The 19,116-nt window shown below is 43.3% G+C and overlaps 1 protein-coding gene across 3 annotated transcripts in view; it reads left to right on the top strand.

Annotated features, from left to right (window-relative positions):
• The window catches only part of RHBDF1 (rhomboid 5 homolog 1), a 337,002-nt gene that overhangs the window by 191,391 nt on the left and 126,495 nt on the right, over positions 1-19,116 (top strand). For all 3 annotated transcript variants that reach the window (XM_069210378.1, XM_069210376.1, XM_069210377.1), the window contains one exon: positions 7,033-7,246. In XM_069210378.1, coding sequence (XP_069066479.1) covers positions 7,033-7,246 — 214 coding nt within the window. The remainder of the gene's footprint in view (positions 1-7,032; positions 7,247-19,116) is intronic.

Genomic DNA, 19,116 nt, shown 5'->3' with positions numbered 1-19,116 from the left:
AACTGGTCTCTACTGGATCTGATGTTTATGACTATAACTTTACAAGCAAAAACCGTGATTTATTTCTCGACAATAGGTGCAAGAACCCTTAGAGTTCAAGTCAGCGATGGAGTCCCTGTTACATTGCAACCGTTTTACTTCCTGCTGTATGATATATGTGTCCCTACTACCTAGGAGTATTTTTACCCAGGGACGTTTCTATTAGTTTGTTTTTCATGCAGCATAGGAGTCGTGTGGGGCCTACTGCAAACTGAGTCACCTGTATTGCCTGAGTAAATTCAGAATGTGGATGGGTGTTCATAAATGGCCATGAGGAGAGATCTGTGGTTGAGGCTAAACCCAGTGAAAGTTTCTAACTGACTACCACTGTCATGAGTGACTGCATGCTCGTCCAGTCATTGGCCGTGTGAGTGTATGTGCGTGCGTGTGTGTGTGTGTGTGTGTGTGTGACCAGCAGGAGGAACAAAATTATATTTGTGACCTGCAGATCAGAAAGAGATGTATGGAGAAAAACCGCATAACTGATGCAGACTAGGGGAGTGCAGAGCAAAGTGATGTAGATGGAAGAAAGGGAGCTGTTACTCATTTATCTGATATTGAATACAACTCAGTGCTAACAGGCATTGGTGAAGCCAGTAGGTCTCGCTGGTTTTAGGTCAATATGTTTGCTGTTGTGTGATGTTTGGATGCACAAACACAAAACTCAGATCGATGCACCTAAATACTGGTCACTTGGCAAGCTGTGTCATGCACAGAATTCTACTTCATGTGTTTTAGGCCACACCCATAATTACAGCGGCCACACCTCTTTTAAAAGATTCATTGTTATTTAATTTAAAAAAATTAAAAACAATTACTTAGTACTTAAATGTATTAACTCATTCACCGGGCTCTCTAAATTGAATAAAAAGAGATGCAGTATTAATCATAGGTTGTTGGTAATTTTAGTTAAATTAATTTTCAAGATTCCAGTTTGAAAAACATGGCTGACCTCATTTTCGTATTCTCTTCCCTTACCAGTGGTTGAGATAGGAATCTACCCCTTATTTGTCTGCCATGTATTTTATAAACTGAATTCCCATTAAGCAGACACTACATCCACTTTACTGAAAGCCTTTTTTTATTGTAGCAGTCTTTTTCGTGGTTACTCTATAAATCGTACACTCATAGTTTGCACTCGAGCAGAGTGATTTAAGTGGAGAGACACCCATAAATCTGTTAATAGGTCACTGTTTATTATTCCTGGATTTATACAGTCTTATTTTCATTAATATCCTAGGAGGCTTTTCAATTCATGTAGGATGTCTGATTTAGTAGAAAGAAACATACATTCACATAAAGCCTTGTGGTTGACAGGATCACCTCGCGTGGTTTGCAATTACAGTTAGTACTTCAGTCCAAGCACTTGATTATAATACCTAAAGACTGGTAAGCTATTTTAGTTTTGCTCCAGGAAGTAACGTAGTCCCTGCTGAAACACTTTAGTTTTTATTAAGTCTGGACGTAGTTCGTGGAGTTCTGCTACGCGTACTCCACGAAGTGCCGAAACTGCTCTCCTACGTGGCGGTCCGCGAGCTGTGGAGTTTGGGTAAGTTGCTCTGTTCTCGCTGAATTTCTGTGCCAGGGATTTCTCCTGCACTGCAAAATAAGTGTGAACAGCATCATGTGGAGCGCCAGAGGGCACTAACTTCTTACTGCCTCTCGAGTAGATTTTCTACTCAAGCTGCAGCTTCCTCAATGCGAGCAGCAGCTTTCTCAGTGCAAGCAGTAGCGACCGCCTGCGCTCAGAAATCTTGCTTGCGCTTGCCAACTTAACGATTTTTTTCGCTCGCCAAATTAACTTTGGCAAGCCACATGAGAGAAACAACTCCGCTGCGCGTCACTTCACAGAGTTTTTGGAACTCTGCGCGGAGGGCGAAGTGGAGAAAACTTCATGAACTCCGCCCGAGGAGCGGAATTCTTCGCCCATCTCTAGTTTTTATTACATTTTACAAAAAGGAGATTGTAAACAGGATTAGGACTAACATTTGTAACACAAGTTTCAGGACATTATGCTAATATGTAATAAGCAAGTGTGTGCGTTCAAACAACTGACACACATATTACATTTTGTACAGTACTCTATAAACTTCCTCTATTCTATTCCCATTAAATTGTGCATCACTCACTTCTGTTACTCACTTGAAGCATTGGAATGTGGTGACGCTTTTTAGGTTCAACTTGGTGCAACTGAAGCAGCATTCGTGCCAAATCTACTGCATGTGTAACAAGTGTTGACAAAACCTATGGGTCTTTCTTGGCAAGCCAGTGCGATGGTTACGTTTTATTTTTTATTGGAAGCATATGGCACCGAAAGAAACAGAACAAAAAATATTCTGCCACTTTAACCTGATGGCCATATACTTGCTACAATATATATATATATATATATATATATATATATATATATATATATATATATATATATATATATATATATATATATATATATATTGTTTTTTAAAGTCATCACATATCATTTTAATAGAACAGTACAGCTACCTCCTAAAAGGCATGGGTTTTAGATTTGGGATAGAAAAATGGGTTAGTTTTAATGCTTATAATAGGAAAATATGATTTTTATCAGTGTAAGAACCAGTATCTGGCAGACAGACTGCAAGAGAGCCAAAGCTGTATGCTGGAAGCAACATCTGAATGATAGTTAAACAGAATAATAGATAAAGAGCATCTATTTAAAGCCCATACATGTATGTATAGATCTATGATTTTTTAATTTATGATTTATTTTATTAACATGTGGCTAATGAGGCATCTAGGTCTTTAGGCTAAACCTAAAAAGGACGTTTGAGTCAGAATACAGAATTGTCCCCTGCGTGACTGGTACTTCAGTAGAGGAATCCACACCAAGCATGATGTGTGTGTGTGTGTGTGTGTGCGAGAGAGAGAGAGAGAGAGATATCAGTTTTCATGATGTGGGTAAACCCTGTCGGGCCCAGACAAACACTATCCTTGTGAGGACTGGTACCCATAGTGTGTTTGGGTTGTTTCAAGTGAGTGCATTAAAAAACTGAAAGTGCAGTTACATATGCCTCGGTCCACTTTAGAACCTTCCCTTCTATCAAAGCACGCATGGAGTTAGAATAGTAAATACACACTTCATTATGGTCAGTGGCCGGTCCTCATAATTATAGGTATGTCATGTTGTGTGTGTGTGTGTGTGTGTGTGTGAGACAGATTTAAATATTTGTTGAATGGGAATATCAATGTCACATGGGAAGTGTGAAGACTAAAAATGGAGCTGATTATGAGGCACACATGTCCTAAAGAAAAATGTATACTTTGCCAAAGGGGTAATTTAATCAGCACTTTGAAACACACACTACAGCAAAATTTCAACATGGGAAGCCAAATAAATCCTTTGAAAGCAAGCAGCAGTGTAAAAATAAATGAAACTGCCAACATCATAAAATGAAACCTGCTAAATTGAGAGTTTCTAGAAAATATTATTACATCCCGATTCAGTGGAGTGATGTTGTCATAATAGAAGAACTAAGGGCTAAGTCATTGAGTTAAACGGTGTTGCAGGGGCCGAACTACAGTGCAGAAACAGTGCCTAGATACCCTCAAACGTAACTGTATTTTTCAATGTCTATTTCGCTGTGTGCGTGTGTGCATGTTTGTTAGTCAGCTAATTTGTATAGATGCCACTATATCCTTGGTCTCTGTGCGTTGGTGGCTGTTTGATGATCTATGTACTTCTCTGTTGGATTGTATACATTAGTGTAAATGTATCTGTTGGTTTATGTGCATGGGTGCATGTATGTCTGTTGACCTGCATGTATAAATGCTTCTTCTATCTTCATTAATGCCTGCATGACTACCAGTCTCCATGGACGGCTATCTTAATTTCCTTTGGTATAAGGTTGACAGCTGTGCCAAGCAGGACTTAATGTGTTAAAGAATTAGTGCCAGGACCCAACAATTTGCTCAAATGCCCGTGGTCGGCTTCATCAAAGTTCGGACTTCTGAATACCACAGCAGCGTAGTCTTGTTTCTACCAGATGCCTCTTTAATCCTTCACCAGACACTCCCTGCTTCTTTATCTCTTTATCTCAATCTTGCAGGTTCTTTTCCATCCCTATTTTCTCCCCTATCAATATTTTTAGATCGAGCCTAGGCCGTGCGCAAGCGGTGTCTCTCAACATGTCATCTACATCTGTGGGCACGCGACACACCCATCCCTTTCATTCGTTCTTTGGTCTGCCTTTTCAAAATTCCCTTGATTTTGTAGGTAAATGCTTTACGTTTGTCCTGCTTTGAGACTGCTTTGTTACCTCCTTGGAGACTTACCCTGTTCCAGGGATTATTGCACAATCAGTCATATAGCTTATTGTGGCATGCTATTTTTAGGGTCAAGCCTGCGTTGCATGCGCTCGCGCATGTGTATCACAGCGAGACGCTGTAGGTATTAGAAAAGGGCTCAGAACCCTGTCAACGTCACGTCAGTGTTTTTCATTGGTTCGTGAGCTTGCCTATTAAAATCTGATTGCTTTCATTAGTCAAAGGCATGCATACGTCATGCCTTTTCCGGTGGCTAGCCCTCCTCGAGCGCATCGACCAAGTACAGAAAACATGCGAGGCTCGCTGTTTTCTGTCCGGCTCCTGGACTACTTTTTCTCTATTTTACTAGCGTGATTTTGTTTGGCAGAAGTCGAGCGCTTTACACAGTTAATTGCACTTTTTCGGGTTACATACATAAATGCACTTTTGCCGATAGGTGAAAAGTCGGGTTAGGAGTTTACAACTCTATCAGCTCTAACATAAGCAAACGCGAGACCCGTGGCGTTGCAAATGCTTGTTTTCTTTTGCTTCGCCGATTCACGTTGCGTGTCTGTATGTTGTTTCTTCCTCTTCCATGTTTTAGGCAGGCCGCTGTTTCTTGGTGGTGTCTGTGCACAAAAGCTGAAAGCTGGAGGGGGGAGTGGGATGGGGAGGAGGGGGTTTAATTTTTTATTTTTTATAGCCCAAACTCGATCGGAGGAGCGCTTTACATGAGGATGTGAAGTCTCATATAGTGCAAACTCGATCTGAGGAGCGCTTTACATAACTAACATGTTTGCCCATAACTCAGCCTGTGGTGGCCTTACGACAATGAGACCACCACCAAACGGTTCAGCACAACATGATCTTTCTGTCTAGGTCATCTCTGGGTTCCCACACTAGGTTAGGGAATGGGCAAAATAGTAACTTCTCCCACCATTCAATGTTTTTTTAAGCTCTCTCATGGCTGAAACCTTTGTTTTACATGTGGGAGTTTGTGTTTTAAGGGCCTTGTTTGTAATAGTATTGCAGTAGGCCTGCTAGGTCTTAAAATGTGTAAGGCACTGCACCCTTTAGGGGCTACATATATGGTTACACTGCATTACTTTTTTGTCATTTTGTTTTCATGTTGTTATGCCCGTTAGGGGCTGATTAAATGGTTAAATGACCAACTTTCTTATACATGCTATTTTTATTATGGTGTCCTCTAGGGGCTGTCCTAAGCTTTATAGCCAAGATACTACAATATTCGCTGCACTCGTAAACCTTCCCCATAATGCTTTTGCGCAGCATTTCTTTTTTAAAACATTTGTGCCCATAACTCAGCCTGTGGTGGTCCTATGTCAATTGGCCCACCACCAAACCGTTCAGCAAGACACACTATTCCGGTCAAGGGCATCTCTGGTTCCTCACACTAGTTTGGGGAGACCACAAAATAATAACCCCTCCCACCAGTCAGTGTCTTTTTAAGTTCTCTCGTGGCTGGAACTTTTGTTTTAGAGTTGGGAGTAGTTTGTGTTTTAAGGACCTTTTTTGTAATATTATTCTAGTAGGCCTGCTAGGCCTGAAAATGTGTAATGCACTAGGTCCTCTATGGGCTAAATACATGGTTACAGTGCATTACGTTCTGCCATTCTGTTTTCATGTGGTTATGCTCTCTAGGGGCTGTCTCTATGGTTATATGACCATGTTTCTTACAAATGTTATTTTTATAATGGTGCCTTCTAGGGGCTGTTCTGAGCATTACAGTGAAGATACTACAATATTCATTGCTCTCGGAAATCAGCCCATAAAGCTTTGCGGGACATTCATTTTACAAAACATTTTTGCCCGTATCTCTCCACACGATATGCTCTTTCGGTCTAGGCCATCCTCGGGTCCCTACACTAGGTTGGAGGGACCTCAAAATAATAATATTAAAAAATATAATAAATACTGGCAAAATGTTCATTTTTTGCTGCAGATAGAGGAAGAAGGTAAATGGAAGTGCTTTTGTTATATGCAGGGCCACTGGAATTAGTTTGCCGAGAGGGCCAAATTATATGGCAGGGTTGACCAATTTATGTGACAAAAAAAATCCAGTTATGCACTAACAACGCCAATAGCTCTTACTCAAGAAAATGCATGCCCTATTGCATTGCAAATGCTTGTTCCGTTTTCTTTTTCCCGTATTTTTTTCTCTCTCTTGATCCTGATCAGAGTCAGTTGAGAAAAAATGAAGCGCTGGTGGTCTTTTCCTCATCCACCCGTTCAAATTAGGTTGGTGCCAGGTGCTTCACACTTTTCTTTTACCAGTGTTTATTATTGATGCCCTCAGTCTGACAACCATGAAAAGGAAATACCTCAGCAGGACATTAGTAAAATGAGCCAATAAAAAGTACATTTATTCTGATTTCAGTACTTATGCATAAGAACAACATAAAATACCAAAAATGTAATATTGAAAACTGTTAAAAGACTTCAGATTGCGACAGTTACCACTGAACGATGAATTGACATGTTTTCTTGTATTACCTGTGTTCTTTTTCTCTCATGCCCCTCCAACTACTGTTTTTTTAACTGTGTTTGGGAAACAGTTGTTTGAGAATGTATTTCTAATTTACTAAAATGAAGATTTTTGCACAGTGTGTGTTGCTTTTCTGCTAATTTCCTCGGTAGTCTCTTATCTGTACTTTTCCAAACCATGAAACTTGACATTATGGCCTATTCTAGGGGAACGGCGGACTGGTTTGGTGTAAGCAAGGATAGTGATGCTACTCAGAAATGGCAGAGAAAAAGCCTACGTCACTGCAGCCAGCGCTATGGAAAACTAAAACCTCAGGTCATCCGAGAAATGGATCTCCCAAGCCAGGATAATATTTCTCTGACCAGCACTGAGACGCCACCTCCTCTCTATGTGGGATCAGCGCAGCTTGGCATGCAGAAGGTAAGAAAATTCATGAAGTACCCATGTGTATGATAGAACAGGCATCACTCACCTGCGATTAGAAAATCTGCATGGTGGGTGGAATTTTCACTCATTGGAAAGGACACGTTGAGGTTTAGAAGTAGGGGAGTTGGTCGTGCAGGTGGCAGGAAGACCTTCACAGGCATATTTTGTGGGTGTTCCGATATAATTGCAATGCTTTTCCCGCACATCAGTACACTTCTAACATTAGGCATGGGCTGCCCATTGGAAAGTGGTGCTTGAGGTATGTGAAGTGATTTGGAATAACCACATTCTTTAAGAGATTCTACTGGAATTTCACATTTACCCTAACCAAAAGCATGGCAATTTTTCACAGTATGGTGGACCCATAGATTTTTGTTTTTGTGTGTCCTACAGAAAACATTAACTGCATGGTAGATACCCTCACTTAACATGAATTTAAAGGTAAATTACCATAATGATCACTGCTACTGCCAGCAACATTTTCAAGGACATTTTATATAATGGCTCCAAGTCTAGACTGAAAGACCTCACACCTCAAGTAACTCGGAAACACTGCCGGTCAGCAATCATATCTACCAAGTAACTATATTTTCTTCAAGTATGGGAAAAACGCCCTTATTTAACCCCATGAAAAAATGCAGAGCAGGCAAGGCTCAACATTGGAGACCAGTAGAGAGTGACTCTTGCCTTCTCATTTCTGGCAACCCCTTTGATTAAAGCCCTGGAAACTGGTGTGGGCACAGCAGTGGGTGGTGTAAGCCTTATGTCACCCACTAGTAATAGAGCGTAAATAATGTAACTGCTCACAAATAGGACAGAATGCAGACGTGGTAAGAATCTTGTTCATTTTGCTTAAGTGCTGTAAAGTGCCTGGTAGACTTAACACCAGCAACTCTGCTGAATGAAACATGCACTATATATATATATGGATATATATATATATATATATATGTTCAATGGCATGTGTAGCTGCAGATACACATGCTATGCATATTCTGCCATCTAGTGTTGGGCTCGCAGTGTTACAAGTGTTTTTTCTTCGAAGAAGTATTTTCGAGTCACTGGATCGAGTGACTCCTCCTCTTCTGCTCCATTGCGCATGGGCATCGACTCCATGTTAGATTGCTTTCTTTCCACCATCGAGTTCGTACATGTTTCTTTTCGGTCCAGTAGTTCGAGTAGGAAATGTTCGAAAACTCGCTAATTCTCGTCAGTATTGTTTCGATCGTGTACCATCTCTCATCGACACTTCGGTACCGTCGGATCAAACATCTTTACTCGCCCTTCGGGGCACCCGCGCCCAACTTGGGCCTGGTCGGGCCAACTGCGCGGAAGCCTCAAGGACCGGACCCCATTCCGCTTTTGTCCTCAGTGCCATGCCAGATTTCCCTACACAGACCAAAATCTCGTCTGTAGTCTCTGTCTCTACAGACCATCGGGAGGAAAATTGCGAGGCTTGCAAATCCTTCCGTTCGAAGAAAACTCTCTGAGACAGAAGAGCACGAAGACTGGAGATGGTGTCGAAGAGCACCGAACATCTCGACGTCGAGGAAGAGGAGATTATGCACACCGTAGTCTCCATCCGAGGGTCCAACTCCGAACAGGAGTCCGAGGAGGACAGGATGGTCACGGCAGGACAGCACTTGAGTACGCCTTCCCCTGTCCCAGCCAAGCCCAAACATAAGGCCTTGGGAACGCCACTGCCGGAAGGCCATGGCTCGACCCGTAAAAAGACCTTCGGTGACCAACCAAAAACTTCGGCACTGAAAAAGGCCACGCCACCGAAGCCTTCGGACTCAAGCCGAAGTACTGGCTCCGAAACTATCAAACACCGATCCTTTGAGTCCAAACCTCGAAAATCGCTTTCGGAGCTGAGACCAACATCCACTCCCAGCCTTTCGATCCTGAAAAAAACAGCTTTGGAGCCGAAAAGGCCAGTTTATACTGAGGAACATGGACTTTCGAAAGTACTTAAGGAAAGCCATAGAATTTCAGAGGAACACACACAGATGGAGGATATAGATGAAAGGCAAGCCAGAATTCACATTCACAAGGACACTGGCAAAATTATAACTGCACCTCCTCTGAAGCCTAAGAGGAATCTGGCCTTTCAAGAACAATTTGACACTGCTCAGCCACCAGCTAAAGTGGCAAAGACTAAACAAAAATCCCAACCTCCACAATTTTTTCCTCCTCAGTCTCCTCCTCATTCTCCTGACCTGCTTGTCTTTCCACCTACTACTCCCACACCTGTAAAATCTCCTGTACATAATTTTGATTCACAACAAGACAATGTGGATCCATGGGATCCCTATGCTCCAGATCCCATTTCTGATAACAGCCCAGACTGCTATCCCTCCAAACCATCACCACCGGAGGATAGCACCGGATATACTCAGGTGTTAGCTAGGGCGGCTTCCTACCACAATGTCGCCATGCACACCGAGCCCTTAGAGGATGATTTTCTCTTTAACACATTATCCTTTACACACACACTACCTATGAGTCCCTTGCCATGCTTCCAGGCATGTTAAAGCATGCACACCAGATATTTCAAGAGCCAGTCAAAGCCAGGATAATTAATCCCAGAGTGGAGAAAAAGTATAAACTATCTCCCTCTGATCCAGCATTCATTACACAACAACTGCCTCCTGATTCTGTAGTTGTAAGCGCGGCCAGAAAGAAAGCCAACTCCCAGTCATCTGGGGATGCACCCCCACCAGACAAGGAGAGCAGAAAATTTGATGCTGCGGGCAAAAGGGTAGCATTGCAAGCAGCCAACCAATGTAGGATAGCCAGCTCCCAAACACTACTGGCTAGATATGATAGGGCCCACTGGGATGAGATTAAGAGTATCATACAACATCTCCCAAAGACCAACAAAAAAGGGCACAACAAATAGTCGAGGAAGGGCAGGCTATTACCAATAACCAAATCAGGTCAGCCCTGGCTTCTGCAGACACAGCAGCCAGAACAATTAATACTGCTGTTACTATACGGAGACACGCATGGCTTAGGTCTTCAGGGTTTAAGCCTGAAATTCAACAGGCAGTCCTTAATATGCCGTTTAATCAAAAACAGCTTTTTGGCCTCAAAGTAGACACTGCTATTGAGAAGATGAAAAAAGACTCAGACACCGCTAAAGCTATAGGTGATTTGTATACAACACAATATAGGGGGTCCTTTCGGAAACCTCAATACAAAGGTGGATTTAGAACACAAACACCTGAGGCATCCACCTCACAATCAAAGGCAACTTACCAACCTCAATACCAATGAGGTGGGTTTAAAGGTAATTACAGAGGCCAATACCCCAGAGGCAGGGACAAATATCAATCAACCAAACAAGCCTCACAGCAGCCAAAACAGTGACTTACTCCATCTCTTCCCAACTCACACCTCACCTGTGGGGGGAAGACTGCAAATGTTCCACAACAATTGGCTACCCATTGCAACAGACAGCTGGGTATTATCTATTATCCGCAATGGCTATTGCATAGAATTGCCACAAATTCCCCCAAATATTCCACCAAAACCACACAATCTCTCCACCCAACATATCTCAATGTTGCAAGAAGAAGTAAGATCCCTATTACTCAAACAAGCGATAGAGCTTGTGCCACAAGATCAAATAGGAACAGGGGTTTACTCCCAGTACTTTCTCATTCCCCAAAAAGAAGGAACCTTGAGATCAATATTAGATCTCAGAACTCTCAATCTTTACATCCTGTCAGAACACTTTCACATGGTAACACTACAAGATGTGGTCCCACTGCTACAGCAGAAAGATTTCATGGCAACATTAGACCTCAAAGATGCGTATTTTCACATACCCATCCACCCAATGCACAGAAAATACCTCAGGTTTGTAATTCAGGGAAAACATTACCAGTTCAAAGTGTTACTCTTCGGGATAACAAGAGCTCCCAGAGTGTTCACAAAATGCCTGGCAGTAGTAGCTGCCTACCTAAGACAACAGATTCATGTCTTCCCATATCCCGACGATTGGCTAATAAATTCCATCAGTCATACACAGTGTCAAAACCATACACATTATTTAATACACACCCTAGGGTTCTCCATAAACTACCAAAAATCCCACCTACAACCTGCTCAAATTCAACAGTATTTAGGAGCCACACTAAATATACAAACAGCACGTGCAAGCCCAAGTCCACAAAGAATACAAGCATTTCACAATGTATTGGCACAAATTCAGCCAGGGCAAAGGCACACTGTCAAATTTGTGATGAAACTGTTGGGCATGATGGCATCATGCATCGTCATTGTCCCACAAGCAAAATTAATCATGCAGCCTTTACAACAGAGCCTTGCACAGCAATAGTCACAGGCACAGGGTCAACTTCACGATCTAGTGTTGATAGACCGCCAAACATGCATATCACTTCAGTGGTGGAATTCCACAAATCTAAAGAAAGGGCAGCCTTTTCAATACCTTGTGCCTCAGACCATACTTACAACAGATGCATCAATGATAGGATGGGGAGAACACCTCAACAATCACAACATTCAAGGACAAAGGGACGGCAAACACACAAAGTTTCATATAAATCACCTAGAATTGATAGCCATATTCCTAGCACTCAAAGCTTTTCAGCCTCTTCTTACTCACAAGAACACCCTTATCAAAACAGACAACATGACAACAATGTATTACCTAAACAAACGGGGAGGGATCCATTCATCTCAACTGTCCCTCCTAGCCCAAATGATTGGGCAATGGGCAATCCACAACATTCACCTGGTAGCACAGTACATTCCAGGGATACACAACCAATTGGCAGATGTTCTCAGCCAAGATCATCAACAAACACACGAGTGGGAAATTCATCTCCAAGTGCTTCAAACATACTTTCACCACTGGGGAACACCAGACATAGACCTATTCGCCACCAGCGAAAACACGAAATGCCAAAACTTTGAATCCAGGTACCCACATCCTCTATCCAAAGGCAATGCGCTATGGATTAATTGGTCAGGGATATTTGCTTACGCTTTTGCCCCTCTCCTGCTCATTCCATTTCTAGTCAACAAACTGCGTCAAAACAAACTCAAACTCATACTTATAGCACCAATGTGGGCACGTCAACCCTGGTACACAACACTGTTAGATCCGTCAGTTGTACCACATATCAAACTCCCCAACAGACCAGATCTGTTAACACAAAACAAACAACTGATCAGGCATCCAGATCCCAAAATACTCAATCTAGCGATTTGGCTCCTGAAGTCATAGAGTTTGGATATCTACAACTACCAACTGAGTGTATGGAAGTAATTCAACAAGCAAGAAAACCCACTACCAGGCAGTGTTATGCAAACAAATGGAAAAGGTTTGTGTATTACTGTCAATCTAAACAAATTACCCCTCTTTCAGTGTCAATACAAGACAATGTAAGTTATTTGCTTCATTTACAAAAGGCAAATTTTGCTTTTTCGTCCATTAAAATACATCTCACGGCAATCTCTGCGTACTTGCAAAATATACAACACAGCTCTTTATTTAGAGTCCCGGTTATCAAAGCCTTAATGGAAGGATTAAAACGCACCATTCCACCTAGAGCACCTCCGGTGCCTTCGTGGAATCTAAACATAGTGCTCACACGCCTCGTGGGTCCACCATTTGAACCTGTGCACTCATGTCAGATTCAATACCTAACATGGAAAGTTGCCTTCCTAATTGCAATTACTTCATTAAGAAGAGTTAGTGAAATCCAAGCTTTCACTATTCAAGAACCGTTCATACAAGAAAAATTCCTAATTGCAATTACTTCATTAAGAAGAGTTAGTGAAATCCAAGCTTTCACTATTCAAGAACCGTTCATACAACATAAAGTTGTACTTCGAACAAACCCAAAATTTCTTCCAAAAGTTATATCACCATTTCATATCAATCAAACAGTGGAATTACCAGTCTTCTTCCCACAGCCAGACTCTGCAGCAGAAAGACCCCGGCATACATTAGATATTAAAAGAGCTCTAATGTATTACATAGATAGAACTAGGGGGCATATTTATACTCTGTTTGCGCCGGATTTGCGTAGTTTTTTTTTACGCAATTCTGACGCAAAACTAACTCCATATTTATACTTTGGCGTTAGACGCGTCTAGCGCCAAAGTCCATGGAGTTTGCGTCATTTTTTTGCATGGACACCTACTTTGCGTTAATGATATGCAAGGTAGGCGTTTCCGTCTAAAAAATTGACTCCGAGGCATGTGCGCCATATTTACACTCCCGGGCAAAATTTACGCCCGGGAGTGGGCGGGTCAAAAAAAATGACGTACGGCCGCTTTTGCGCCGTTTTTTAGCGCCTGGTCAGGGCAGGCATTAAGGGACCTGTGGGCTCGGAAGGAGCCCAGAGGTGCCCTCCCATGCCCCCAGGGACCCCCCTGTCACCCTTGCCCACCCCAGGAGGACGCCTAAGGATGGAGGGACCCATCCCAGGGACATTAAGGTAAGTTCAGGTAAGTGTTTTTTTTAAAAAACATTTGTGGCATAGGGGGGCCTGATTTGTGCCCCCCTACATGCCACTATGCCCAATGACCATGCCCAGGGGACAGAAGTCCCCTGGGCATGGCCATTGGGCAAGGGGGCATGACTCCTGTCTTTGCTAAGACAGGAGTCATTTCTATGGGGGTTGGGAGTCGAAAAAAATGGCGCAAATCGGGTTGAGGCGAAATATTTGCCTCAGCCTGACTTGCCCCATTTTTTGGCGCCCAAGCTCCATATCCCCCTACGCCGGCGCTGCCTGGTGTACGTCGTTTTTTTTCACGCACACCAGGCAGCGCCGGAGGCTAACGCCGGCTAACGTCATTGAATAAATACAGCGCCCGCATGGCGCTTCAGAATGGCGTTAGCCGGCGCTAATTGTTTTGACGCAAAACTGCGTTAGCGCAGTTTTGCGTCAAAAAGTATAAATATGGCCCTAAATCATTTAGGAAAACCAAACAGTTATTTGTGGCGTTCCAAAAACCACATACTGGTAACCCTATTTCAAAGCAAGGGTTAGCTAGATGGATAGTAAAATGTATCCAAACATGCTACCTAAAAGCTCAAAAGCAGCTATTAGTTACACCTAAAACGCATTCCACACGGAAAAAAGGGGCTACAATGGCTTTCTTAGGAAACATACCAATGGCCGAAATTTGTAAAGCAGCCACTTGGTCAACACCGCATACATTTACCAAGCATTACTGTGTAGATGTGTTAGCAACACAGCAGGCCACAGTAGGACAGGCTGTACTAAGAACACTATTTCAAACAACTTCAACTCCTACAGGCTGACCACGGCTTATGGGAGGTAAAACTGCTTTATAATCTATGCATAGCATGTGTATCTACAGCTACACATGGCATCGAACGGAAAATGTCACTTACCCAGTGTACATCTGTTCGTGGCATGTTCCGCTGCAGATTCACTTGCGCCCTCCAACCTCCCCCGGAGCCTGTAGCCGTTTAAGTTCAACATTCTCTTGTACATATGTATATGTATATATATTCCATTTGCTTGGACATCTCTTTTCTTTATACTCTATCACTCCTACCTTACCCTCTGCGGGAAAACAATCTAACATGGAGTCGATGCCCATGTTCAATGGAGCCGAAGAGGAGGAGTCACTCGATCCCGTGACTCGAAAATACTTCTTTGAAGAAAAAAACTTGTAACACTCTGAGCCCAACACTAGATGGCAGAATATGCATAGCATGTGAATCTGCAGCGGAACATGCCATGAACAGATGTACACTGGGCAAGTGACATTTTCCATATATATATGTTCAAGACACTGGTTATAATTGAACAACATGAGTCAGGAAATACAAAATATCTCAGAGGGTGCTCACATCCTTGAAAGGATATGGCTATACATGTTCCTGACAGATATACCACTTTAGAATTTCTCCATTTTACATTTTACTCTTCTCGTCTTTCCCTCTTTGGTTTCAAACACAAATTTAGAAAAGGCCAAACTAGAGACTTTCCAGGTTAAAAACACACAACTCAGCAGTATTTCTTCCAGACCTCAGCTGTCCTCTCTTATAGAAGGACAAGCCTTGAACCTTGAGCTTTTACAAGACATGAAAGTATAACTCTATTCGACTGTTCCTGAGTGTCAGGAACAGTTTGCAGTTAAAGGTATGTGAACAGATAAGCATTTCTTAGAAATAGATTAGTAAATAGGAATACGTAAAACTTGGCTGGCACAGAATAATTAGGAACTGCATGAAACATAGAAATTACACGTTCTCACTAGTATCCCAAGGGTTCAATTAATACTTCAGGCCAGCCACAACTGCTGTTCAGAATGACTACACTACAAAACATACCTATTATGCTTAGTGTGCACTGAATGAGGGTGTTTGACTCTTGGGTAGAAGAGGTGGGAGGTGGCAGGTCTGAGAACTCCATGCTTCGTTAAGTCTGGAGAAACATAAAAAGACCAGAACAAGAACTATGTAAAGAAGGAGTCTTGGTTGATACAAATCCTCCCTGAATGCATATGGTAGGAACACCCACACTGGGGTTTTGCACAGGAGCAGAATTACCACACTTTACTTAGTTATGCAGAGTTGTAGAGCACATTGTCACCTGAAAGGGTATCCTTGCGCTGAGCAGGTGAGAGTCTAGGCACACCCAGGGCCTAGTGGACTACTCGAAAAGCCACATCTTGAGCTTCTTGCGAAATTTAAGGAGTGAGGAGGAGACCCTTATGTGTAGCAACAGGTTGTTCCATGCTTTAGGTACGATGTAAAAGGCTAAACCGCCAGACCTTTTCTGTATATGTGGGACTTATGAAAGTAGGAGTTCAGATGAGCGGAGGTGTCTGGAAGGCTTATGAAAGGAGATGCGAATGTTGAGGTACCCTGGGCCACTTTTATATAGTGCCTTGAAAGTGTGGGTGGGGAGTTTGCATTGTGCTCGTTTCTGAATGGGGAGCCAGTGGAGCTCCTTCTGGTTTAGTGTCATGTGAGTGTGGGGTGAGAGGTGAGGGTGATTCACATTGCTGAGTTCTTAATGGTCTTGAGCCATTTGGTGATTTTTTTTTTGATCCTTGGCTAGAGGATGTTCTTGTAGTCGAGCTTTCTTGTGACCAGGGCATGTGTGACAGTTTTCCAGGTGCTGATTGGGAGTCATTTGAAAATCCAATCCAGCATCTTCATGGTATGGAAGCATGAGGCAGTGACTGCATTGACTTGGGCGGCCATGTTGAATTTTCTGTTGATGACGATGCCAGGGTTATTGGCCTTGTCACTCCTAGCTCTGTTGGTACCTATGTGGAGTCTCATAGTGATGTGCTCTGCCCAAAGAGCACAATTACGGTCTTTCCTGTGTTCAGCTTTAGACAGTTGGTCTTCACTCAGTGGGCGATTTCAGTCATGCAGATATTGAACTTGAGCTGGGTGATAGGGTATTTTTGCTGTGCTGTCGGGGTTAGAGAGGACGTTGCTATTGTTAGAATGGAGGATGCTGACTAGAAGGATCATCTCTGCAGAAGAGATCCTAGGTGTCTGAGGTTTATGGTGCTAGGCTGACTGACTGTGCTCTTTCAGTCAGGAAGGAGCAGAGGAATGGGAGTGTGTGTGCTTGGATTCCAGTGGCATGTAGGCAATGGATGAGAATGGGATTGGAGACTGTATCAAATTCTGTGGACTGGTCCAGGAGGATGAGGGCTACTGTGTCTTCTCCGTCCATAGTGATGCAGATGTCATCCATAGCAGCAATGAGGGTGGTTTCCTTGCTGTAGTTAGGTCTGAAACTAGACTGAATGGTGTTGAAGAGTTGGTGGTCTTCAAGGAGTTTGATGAGGTGTCTGTTAATGATTTTCTCTAAGACCGTGGCTCGGAATAGAAGCAGGGAGATGGATCTATAGTTTACAAGCATTTAAGGGTCTGCAAAGGGTTTCTTAAGCAATAGGAGAACATGTGCTTGTTTCCAAGCATCTGAGAGGTTGCAGGCGAGGTGGAGGCATTCAAAATGGGTGTGTGCATGGCGCTGTTGGGTTGCAGTCCTTTGGAGTAGCAGTGGAAGGGGCCCCTGAATGGATGAACTTCATGGTGGCTGTGCTTTCTTCCCAGGTGATGACAGGCCATGAGGTTAGGATTGGTTCTTTGATAATATTGAAAGGCGTTTCACAAGGCCTATCAGGTCTGGTTGTGGGCTGAAGTTGCTGTAAACTGTAGTAATTTTGTTGCTGAAGAATTGAAAAAGGTTGTTGCAGAGGTCTTGCAATAGAACTGGAGGTGGCTGATGGTGAGGTGAAATCTTTCACAATGGCAACAACATCTGTGCTTTTGTAGGTGCTGGCAATGATGTGGTCCTCCAGAGCAGTGTTTTTGGTGGTCCAGATAATTTGGTGGTAGCATCTCAGGGCGGATTTGAACTTTAGATCTAAGTAAGACATCTGAGCTGTAGGCCATGCAGCAGGCAACAATCTCAAGATTGTTGTGTGTCATGCCGCCCTTATACACACCACTCAAAGAGCAGATCACAGGTTAAGTGATTTCTGTCTGAGGCTGTTGAGTTTGTTGGTCACCTTTAAATTTCTCCTTAGAAATAATGAGGGTCTGGTTGGAGCTATTGTGTGCTCTGGGATGTTTTGGATGTTTTTGGAATTTTTCATTGGCTCAATGTAGTGACAAGCTCCTTTCTTATGTTCCAGGTAGCACAGCCAGTCATCCAACTACACTTAGAGCTTGCCTTCCCCTAAAGATAGCTATCAATGGTGGATTGGCCATATTTGTCAACCTAACCTGACATGCTTCATGATTATAAATTAATTTTAAATCTTGTTATGGTATAGATGTCAGTGTAAAACTATCATGATTACTAATGTTTACTTAACAAATAATATTTAGTCTGGATTAGAGAATGTCAACATCAGTTTGAGGAAGAAATTACACTATTTTCCTGCATATGCATATAGTGATGGCTGGGGATTTCAACACTAGACTATTAATACTAATTGGGAGGTTGAACAGAAGGCCTCATGCTGGATTGTATTTTTCTACCCTGATGCCTTCTTTTCAATTTTGCCCCATTCCAAGGAGTGTAATATTAGGCAACTGACTCTGCTGAGTAGGTTTATGTTAGGTGAAAGGTCACTTTGCCAGTGGCAAACCTGCAAGTATGTGTATCAACTTTTTATGTTCGAATAAAGTGTCCAAAGAATGAACGGGTATTCCATCAGGATACCATTTCCAACACATCGTCCTGCTGTAATATTATGGGTGAAATATTGAGGAGCAAACTACCGAAAAGGTAAGTATATATAGGTAAGTAAGAGTTTGCTTGTGGGCGTGTCCAAGATGGCAACCGGGTCGGACGCATAAACCGCAGCTCCGACCCGGCCTATAACAAAGATCCTGATTAAAGACGCCTTGTCCCGCTACGGGGGTGAGAACCATCCCCCCCAGTCGCAGAACCAACGGGACGGAGGCGGCAGCGGGCGGAGCGCCGAGAGAGCTGCCCGGGACACCTGGCTGGCGCCCCATCCGGGGGACGCTCGAGGCGCCCTCCTCCGCTGCATGATCGCGCTGGGAGACGCCCGAGCGCTACTGGCTCCGTAGGACCGAAGCGACCGAAGCCGCGTTCGTGTCGGACGGCGAAGCTCCCATCAGGCGGTAAGTGGCGGATTGCCCCTGTGGTCGCTGAGCTTTGAGGACCCCGCCCCGGCGTGGCTGCTGACGGAGGACTCCGGGCGGGCTGAGCAGTGCGATCCGTGGACCTCCTGTGCCCCTCTAGAAGACACGTGGGCCCTTAGTCGGCCAAGTCAATGGCTGAAAGGCCGCCAGATACAAAGAAGTATAGACCCTAGTGGAGCTAATACAACGCGATTCAATCATA

Source organism: Pleurodeles waltl, chromosome 10 (assembly GCF_031143425.1).
Source record: "Pleurodeles waltl isolate 20211129_DDA chromosome 10, aPleWal1.hap1.20221129, whole genome shotgun sequence".
NCBI classification, from domain to species: domain Eukaryota; kingdom Metazoa; phylum Chordata; class Amphibia; order Caudata; family Salamandridae; genus Pleurodeles; species Pleurodeles waltl.
The sequence above is the reverse complement of the archived record's forward strand: the minus strand, read 5'-3'. Positions and strand labels throughout refer to the sequence as shown.